The 10,093-nt window shown below is 40.1% G+C and overlaps 1 protein-coding gene across 1 annotated transcript in view; it reads right to left on the reverse strand.

Moving 5' to 3' along the window:
- Positions 1-10,093, reverse strand: part of Myrfl (myelin regulatory factor like) — a 102,200-nt gene that overhangs the window by 65,715 nt on the left and 26,392 nt on the right. Inside the window, exon 2 of the mRNA XM_055626201.1 lies at positions 5,372-5,462. Coding sequence (XP_055482176.1) covers positions 5,372-5,462 — 91 coding nt within the window. The remainder of the gene's footprint in view (positions 1-5,371; positions 5,463-10,093) is intronic.

Here is a 10,093-nt window from a genome sequence, read left to right on the forward strand (position 1 = left end):
TATATATATATATATATATATATATATATATATATATATATATATATCTCCTTAGGATGAGGAAGACTGGGCTACTGTTTTAGCCCAGTTTTAGGTTTTTTTCTCTTGTCTTCCTTGGACTTCACTAGTTTGAAGCCAAGAATTAAATGGGTCAATAAGCTCCCAGAGCTGTTAACAAGCTCCTCCCTCAGAACTACACATACCACCTCATCCCCCCACAACTTCGGAGGAAAGGGGGCTCCATACCACGCTCTAGGGCAGCAGTTCTCAATCTGGGGGTCGAGACCCCTTTGAGGTCCAACAACCTTTACACAGGGTTCACCTGAGGCCATTGGAAAACACAGAAGTCTACATTATGATTAACAACAGTAGCAAAATTACAGTTATGAGGAAGCAACAGAAATGATTTTATGGTTGGGGTCACCATAGCACGAGGAACTGTGTTAAAGGGTCTCAGCATTAGGAAGGCTGAGAACCACTGGTCTAGGGGTCATAGAAATGTAACAAACTCCTTCTTCATCCAAGTGCTAACTAAAACCCCAGCCAGGAGCTGACCTCTTTGTGACCTGTGTGTCCCTCCACCATGAAGTCCCCTTTCCTATGAGATCACCACGCATCCTCACACAACCAAAGCTATCTTAAGTACCCAGAATAACATGCCCCATTGTTGGTGATGCTCCCATAATACAGTCTCACCTAGTCATGTCATATCCATCTGTGATGCTGTAATTATTTTTTTTTTAGACAGGGTCTCCCTATGTAGGCCAGGAGCTCACTATGCAGCTGAGCCTCGCCTTGAAGTCACAGAGATCCACCTGCCTCTGCCTTCTAAGTGCTGTGGGCATCACATGTGTGCCTGGTACCCAAAGAGGTAAGAGGGTATGAGGGTTACAGATGGGTGTGAGCTGCCATGTGGGTAGTGGGATTCAAATCTGGTTCCTCTGAAAGAGTAGCAACTACTCTTAACCACTGAGGCAGTTCATCAGCTCTGACAATGGCTTTTCTTAGGGGCGTGATTAATGAGCAATTTAGCAGATGAGGAAATAGCTCAGGGTTGTGGTAAGCCCAGATCTGAAATTCAACTGTGCCCACGCCAGAACAAAAACAGAAACACCCAAAAAACAAAAACAAAAACCAAAACCAAACAGCGATAACAACACCAAGAAAAGAAAAGCAAAACCACATATCTGGGTTAAATGCCACCAGCCTGTATGCAGAGCCTGGTGTTCTGACTTAAAGCGTAGTGCCGTTTGTGCTGATATGGCGATCACCAAGGCAACCCAAACCAATGCCGCCCCTAAGGCCGTAGCTGAGCCTGTTTCTTGCTCCTTAGATGCTGTGGCAGCCTCGTTACCTGCCTGCATGTGAACATGCTTTGTCAAGTAGCAAGAGTCCATCTGATCAGGGGACTCTGACAATCTTCGCAAAGCATGGCTTGGATCTCTTTTGAGTCATACTTTTCAATAGATCGTTGTAGATACTTTTAATGTATTTCCCTGGGTTTCATAGTTTTCCGAAGCATTCCCCCAAATAGCAATTAATCAAAAAGACACACATAGAAAAGACGATGTGTGTGCCACCAATAAGCAAGGTTCAGTCCTGGCTTTGCTGCCATAGGGAGCATTACTGAACTACTCTGGACCTCAGCCTCCTCCTCTAGGAACCATAGAAATAAATGTGTGGCATCAGACACATAATTAAGTGTAAAACAGTAGTGCCTGGTGTGAGTAGATGTTCAGCAGTACCCATTCCCTTGTCTGCTCACTTATAGCCTGCCCCTTCAACCCACTCCCGAAGATACAGAGTGGATTCTATTGGGAAAACCAAGCTTGAATCTTAATAGTGATGGCTAAGGTTGTGGGGAAATACCCAGTTCTATGGGAAAGACCGTGATTGTCATGGGCGCATCTCAGCTTCCTGAGGACCCCAGGACACATTTGGACTTTCCACGTAAGAAGGTGGGTTTTTGAGTTAGGTTTTTGTTTACATCCTTCATCCCAAACAGCTGTTGCATTCTACTTAAAATGTGGAAGCTAAAATGTTTATCTCATAGAAAGAGAACCTAGCCTAAGAAGAGGGCTGGGCGGCAGAGATTCGATGATTAGTGAGAACAGACATAGAACAGGATGAGAGAAATAGCTCAATGTCCTATGACACAGTAGAGTAACTATGCTCAATGATAAATAACTACATATTTCAAAATAACTGAAAGGATTATGAATGGTCCCACCATAAGCAATAGTATACCTCTGAGCTAATGGGCACAATAATTACCTCAATTTGATCTGATCATTTTACACTTTATACTTTCATTGTACTGTCACTGTCTAAACATATACAATTATGATTTCACTTAAAACAGATTTTTAAATTTTTCTAACCAGATTTATCAGGGAAAATTAGAAAAGAAAACATTAATATGAAAAAACAAAAGCTATCAGTAGACCTTTTAAAGAATAAAGGGGTGCTGAGGAACACTCTGGACACTGCATGACCATAAACTTGACGACTCGGATGAAATGGATGGCTTCCTTAAAGGAGGGGGTGAAAAAGCTGCCAGTGCTCACACGCAAAAAAGAGCTACTGAGAGTTTGTTGGTGCTCTCTGTGTTGTCGGTGCTCTTGTTTGAAATGGCTGCATAGCCCAGGCTGGCTTCCAACTTGTGAAGCTCCTGTCTCAGGTCCCCAAGTAGGCAGGATTTACAGGTGTATGCCCCTGTGCCTGGCTGGACATCCTGAATCTGCCCACACAGTTCCATTCAGATATTTAAGAAGAGGGAGGACATTTTAATTGCTTCAGAAGAGGCTATAATTACTCCAGTTGCAAAAGCCATACAATTCAGTGCAAGGAAGGAAAACTGAGGATCTGCATTCTCACAGACACCGGTGCAAGTCCTCAACAAGCCAGGAGGTGACGAATGCCTTTAATCCCAGCGCTCTGGAGACAGAAACAGGTAGATCTACGACCTACATGGTAAGTTACAAACTGACAGAAAATAGTCACAGATTACAGATAACAAGATTCTTAGGTCCACAATATTTCTTTAAGGTTTTCTAAACCAAAAGAAAGAAACACTAATTTCTAAAAATAGACGTAGTATTTAAAGGATAACTAAAAAAAAAAAAAAATGAATAGCAAAGAAACACATAAAATGATGCCTAACCTCATTAAACACGAGAAAAACAAAGGTAAGATACAATGAACAACAATGTCAAACTTCCTAAAATGGCTACAGTTTTAAATTGATAATAATTCTGACAACCAAGAGAAGCACTGGATAACTGACATATTATAATGCTACTATAAAATAACGTGGTCACAATGGAGTATTTGGCCATCTTTGCAGTTGAGTTTGCATTTACAACAATATAACCAAGCAGTCTTTATGCTACATATTTACTCTGCAGAAATTTAAACTCCTGGTCACACACACACACACACACACACACACACACACACACCTAACAGGAGGGCCTAACAGATGGCTCAGTGGGTACTAGTACTTTTTCCACAAACATGAGGACTGAGTTTGAATCCCTAGCACCCATGCAAACATCAAGGTGTGGCCTCAGGCATGCACCTGTAACCCGAGCACTTTGTGGGGCAGAGACCGGAGGATGGCTGCTGCTCAATGGAAGCCAGACTACCTCTAGGCTCAGTGAAAGGCTGTGTCTCAAAAGAATAAGGAAGGGAGTGGCGGAGCAGGACGCTGCATCCTCCTCCGGTCTGTACATGTACACGCGTGCACATAAAAACAAGTAAATAGCCGGGCATGTTGGTGCACGCCTGTAATCCCAGCACAGGGAGGCAGAGGCAGGCAGAGCTCTGTGAGTCCACGGCTGGCCTGGTCTACAGAGTGAGTTCCAGGACAACCAGGGCTCATAGTACACAGAGAAACTCCGTCTCAGGGGGAGAAAAGACAAAATCAAAAAATAAATAAATAAAAATTTGTACATGAAAACGAATATACAACAGTATTCCTAACTGACAAGAAGTACAACTAACCCAAATGTCTTTGAGTTTGGGAGTGACCAAACAATGGCATAAGCATTTAGAGGAATCTTTCTCAGAAATAAAAGGAATGAGCTAATGAACAATGGCATTCTAACTGGGAGACAACAGATTCACCAAGTATCATACGGCTTCATTTATTTGACATTCTGGGAAAAAAAAAGGAATTACAGGGACAGAAAAGAAAAATCAGTGCTCACCAGGAGGACCGTTCTGCATTACAACTATAGTAGTAGTTTGTGAGAGTATCAAAGCTCAAAACTAGACCCAAATAGTGTTGAGTTTGCTGTCTGAAGAGATGGCTCAGTGGTAAAGAGCACTTACTGCTCCTCCAGAAGACCAGAGTTCAGTTCCCATCACCCACCCTGTGTGGTTCACAACCCACCCAGGGGAAGCATGCTTTCTTCTGGCCTCTGAGGGCACCGGCACACACATGGCATATGCTCTCTCTCTCTCTCTCACACACACACACACACAGAGAGAGAGAGAGAGAGAGAGAAAGACAGAAAGACAGATAGATAAATTTTTAAAGTGCACTGAGTTTGCTATATGTAAGTTAAAAATAAAAGAAATCTGGAATAGCTATATCAATGCCAGAAAAGCAAAGAACACAGACACAAAACTTTCTTTCAAAACGTTAAGAAAAAAACATAAACACTCCACCAGACTGATCAAGGAAAAGACATGACTGACTCCAAGAGCAAAAGGAGAGTCACCATTACAGATCCTACAGATATTAGAATGTAATAGGGAGGGGCTGGAGAGAGGGCTCAGCAGCTAAGAGCACTGGCAGCTCTTGCAGAAGACCTGGGTTTGGTTCCCAGAACACACACGGTGGCTCACAGCCATCTGTAACTCCACTCACAAGGGTCTGATGCCCCCTTCTGAGTTCTGCAGAAACCAGGCGTGCATGTGGTGTACATACATACACACGGATGAATCCTCATGAACATAAATGTAGTAAAAACATATAATAGGAAATTTAAACAATGTATGCCATTGAACTTAATAACCTAGATGAAATTAACAAACTCACTGGAAGCCACAAACAGCCTTAGCTGGTGCCTGAATACCTATCTCCCTATCTGCTAGACGCATGAACTTGTTGCAAAGAAAGGGATTTGGGAGGAGAAAAACCTCCATGAAGAAAAGCACCAGGCCCCGGTGGCTTTACTGGTGAAATCTGCCCAAGTGTCATAGAAAAAAAAATAAGTTTAATTCTACTCAAGCTCTTGTAAAATAAATACATACATAGATAGATTAATAATATATAAAATACAAGCAAAGGCAACACTAACCAGATCAATTATGTCACAATGTCACAATTTTAAAAACATCAGGTGGTGTCACCATTACTCACAAAGCTCCTAAATCAAAGTCATTGCCCAAGAATTCTTCAAGCAGACTAGTATCCAGGGCTGGGTTCTCCACAGTGCCGCTGGCTCCCTGTGCTGCAAAGGAAAATTGAAAACCTTGAGAACCATGACCATTTTAGAATGACAGCTAACACTTTGACAAGCAGGTACCCAGACTTACAAGGCAACCAATAACACAATGCTTTTCCTGGGAATGTGGCCTTTTCCCCATTCAAACACTTCCATTCAGAAATCTCTTCAGATCACCCTTTACAGCAAGACTCCCTGATGGTCTGAAGATGGTGTAGTGCTCCATTTTATGAGCCCCTGTAACTCTGCCTTGTGCACTGTTGATAAACCTCTTTTCCCCTTTCGCTTTTTCTCCTTCAAAGACAGGGACTGTGTCTTTCTTATTTTATCCACGTGTATCTAAGGCATGAAAGAAGCAAGTAACAGTCATTTGTTGGGTAGATGGATATATCCATGGCTGGCTTGATGATTGGTTTGATCAGCCTAAGTTCAATATATTTTTTACATTTATTCTTAAACTTCTCCAAATACAATAGTTCTGCCCTTCTTTTTGACTTACAAAATTAAAAAATACCATATTTATTTTCTACTGATTGAAGTGAATATTATTAGACTTTTAAAAGATATAAAATACAGTGTAAAAATCAATATAACAAGGAAGAAAAAAATATTGGGGGGGGGGCTTGATGAAATGGCTTGGTAGGTAAAAAGAGCTTTGTGTACACGCCTGACCTCCTGAGTTTGATCCCTGGAAAATCAGAGGGAATTCACTCTAAAAGTTGTCTTCTAACCTCCATACACACACGTGCACCCTCACACACACCCATCACACACACACAGTAATAATAAATAAAAGAAACACTTTTGCCAGCAACTAAAAAGGTTTTACACTTAGCCAACTCAAGAGAAAAATAACTGATTATCACAAATAATCGGAACATCAAATAGGATGGTTGGCTAAAATAAAACATACGAATTAATTTTTCTTATATAAATAATACCAATTAACATTCAGAGGACTATAATGAAGGAGATTTCATTGAAAATAACAGAAAGCCTGAAACTTAAATTAAACACTCTTGAATTTGTTTCTTATTTTTTTCTTTTTTTAATCTCTTTTTATTAATTACACTTTATTCACTTTGTATCCCCTCATAAACCCCTCTCTCCTCCCCTCCTAATCCCACCTTCCTTCCTCCTTCTTCACTCATGTCCCTCCCCAAGTCCACTGATAGGGGAGGTCCCCTCTCCTTCCTTCTGACCCTAGTCTATCAGATTTCATCAGGAGTGGCTGCATTGTCATCTTCTATGGCCTGGTAAGGCTGCTCCCTGCTCAGGGTTAGGTGATCAAAGAGCAGGCCAATCAGTTCATGTCAAAGACAGTCCCTGTTCCCATTACTATGGAACCCACTGGGAGACTGAACCGTCATGGGCTACATCTGTGCAGGGGTTCTGGGTTCATGCTGTTTCTTATTTTAACATACTAAATGATATGTTCTATTATAACATTGTCATATATATTAATTATTATACTAAAATAATGCTTAGCTAAAAAAATCTTCATCCAAGGCCTTAAGATGAGATTTAAATAAATAGAGAGACCTCCATTGTTCTTTAGCTGAAAACTCAGTATGACAAAGGTTTTAGTAGACATTATTTAGAATGTCCACCAATGCCACTGTGCCTTTTCTGAGCCGACTCCTCTCACAAAGCCACCTGCTGCAGCCACATTTACAGCACACAGCCTCATGGGCAGAACCAGGCAGAGCCTCAGTTGATTGGCCAATGACCAACTCAATTATTTCAGCCAATAATTTGAATGAACAGCTTTGGAATCCAGCATTTTAGATGAAATCCTACAATAGTAGGGCAGAAAACTAGATAATAATCTAAATATTTCCGCTCTTTGCCCAAATCCTGGCTTTGTTTTTTCACCTTCTGTGTTTTGGTTATTCCATTTTTTTTTCCAATTTCATGTCAAACTGCTGAACACACACAATAACTCCCTTTTAATGGTATCTGTGCCACTTAAGTCAAAGGCTCTCCACATTAAAATATTTTGAAATAATTCTTTAAAATAGTTCTTCCTAGCTGGACATTGTGACATACTCCAAAGGCAGAGGCAGGGGGATCTCTGTGAGTTCAAGGCTGCCCTGGTCTATACAGTAAGCTCCAGGACAATCAGGAATACATAGAGAGACCCTGTCTCAAACAAACAAACAAATGAATAAAATGTTCATTCTTTAGAGTATAAATACACAAAATGACACAAAAGAATGTAAGAGCTATATGAATGGGCACATTAAAGGGGCACAAGCTACTCAATATAAAGAAATACTATAATAGCTGGAGTTTTATCACATGACAAACATACTTTGGCGTCAGTTATTCAATAAACACTATAAAAAAAAACACTATGACTGAAGTCTATGGGAAACCAACTCAATCACTGCCCAGCTTCAGCGTCAATTCCAGATTGGTCAAACACTGCTATGTGAAAATAAAATCACAGAAAAAAAGGTGATGTAGTCATATATGATCATGAACATGTACATGTAGTTCTCGTGATCATAAGACAGACGAGGACTTTTAACCAACCATGACAAAGAAAACCAGAAACAATAAAGAAATACAGGGATGAATTTTTCTCCACAAATGTGATTAAAAAATCATCATTTTGTACAATAAACATAGCAACAATACTTTTTTAAATTCACCGTATACAGTTTTCAGGAGGAAAGAATTTTTAACACGTTGAAAATAATTGTAATCCTATGGAGAACAATAAAGCAAAGGATCGCACAAACACCCTTCACCCGGATTCATAGACATTTCTTTTCTTGCTCTCTCTCTCTTTCCGTCTCTCTCTCTCTCTCTCTCTCTCACACACACACACACACACACACACACACACACATACTCTCTCTCATTCTCATACTCCTCTCTCACATACATCTCATACACACACATATAAAGACATTTATCTTTAAAAGCCCAAGCAAACAAAAACACACAGACTTCTTCCTATCAAACCTTTCTAAGTCCTTTAAGAATACAGCCTTGTACTGGATATTTCAGTGCACCCTCCTATGTATAAAAACATTATTTTCATAACTAAAATTCAATTAGGAGCCTCAGAAAGTTTAAGATGAATACAGGTTTTTAATATAGCTTATGTTCCTATTCGAATTATACCCATCATCCCTGTAATGTTACCTATGGGACTTTTTTTCTTATCCAGCATCTAATCCATTTATCTATCAGGACTCCTTAGATTCTTTTTTTTGAAAGACCTGGCCAGTTGTGTTGTGACTTGACTAAGGGAAAATAAGCAGCAAGGGTTGGAAGATGAGAGGATAGATCATCATGCTAACCACGTCATCATCCATCTCTCAGAGCCCTTCAAAAGATCATTATTAGTAGGCGTCATACTTTTATCACTATCATTAACTACCTGAGCAAGCTAACTTTATAAAGAAAGGTGGTTTGTTGAGTTCATAACTTCAGAAGTTCAGTGCTTGGCACTGGGACTGGCTCCGCTCTATGACAGCTTTCTTGGGGGCAGGGTACCAAGCAGCACTTTGTACCCAATGGTATGAGAAAGAAGCCACACCTCCATGTCTGTATGTCTAGTTTCTGTTCCTTTTCTTACCAACCCCTGAGAGCGCAATCATGGGGTCCCACTCTAATAACCCTATCTAAACTCTCACTTTGCCTCAGTACCATAGATGGATTAAGTCTCCAGCTTTGTAATTTGTAATTAGCATGTGAATTTGGAATAACAAACTACTTTAAATCTGAGCCAGTTAGAAAAAAATTAGTCCAACACATTAATGATTTTTTTTTAACCCCCATTTCTTGGTCTTGAAAGAATTCTTTAAAAGTGGTATCTCTTAACAGCATAGAAAGAATTGTTGTAAATTCTGAGCTCACTATGGTTCCCATAAAGATACTTTTATTGTAGTAAGTTCAAGTAAAAGTAATATAGTTTATATAAGGTGGTGAGATCTATTTACTAGCCAGATAGTGAGATCTCCAGAGCGTAGGATGCAGAGGCAATAGGGTTGCGTGTCTGAGGCCAGCCTGGGCCTCAGGCGGAAGTGCACCTTAAGAAATAAACAGTGATTTCATAAAATTATCATATCCACTCCTTTATTCTCTTTCTATGGATTTGCAGAGAGATAATAAGTATAATTACAAAACTATTAACAGTGGCTTAATTATGGGATTTAAGATAATTTATCATTATTTAGAAACAGTTACTTTAGGCTTTGGAAAATATGTTGTACAATTTTACATAAAAGTGATATTTTAAAAGCCAAGTTGCCAGAATTCTCAAAAATAAAGACAAAGCCTAAAATTACTCTCAGCCTGGAAACAAATAGGAAAACTTCCACTCATTCTTACTGTCAGGTCCAGTACATAAGAGCATGGAGGCCAGGCATGGTGAGACGCACCTTTAATCCCAGCACTCAGGAGGCAGAATAAGGCAGATCTCTCTGAGTGTGAAGCCAGGTTGGTCTACAGAGCAAGTTCTAAGCCAGCCAGGGTTATGTAGTGAGATCTGTCTCAAGACAGAAAGACAGATGGATGCATGCAGAGAGAGAGAGAGAGAGAGATGGAGAGATGGATAGATGATAGGTAGGTAGGTAGATAGATAGATAGATAGATAGATAGATAGATAGATAGATAGATAG

This window comes from Psammomys obesus, unplaced genomic scaffold, assembly GCF_907164565.1.
Source record: "Psammomys obesus unplaced genomic scaffold, mPsaObe1.curated_primary_1811, whole genome shotgun sequence".
Classification (NCBI taxonomy): domain Eukaryota; kingdom Metazoa; phylum Chordata; class Mammalia; order Rodentia; family Muridae; genus Psammomys; species Psammomys obesus.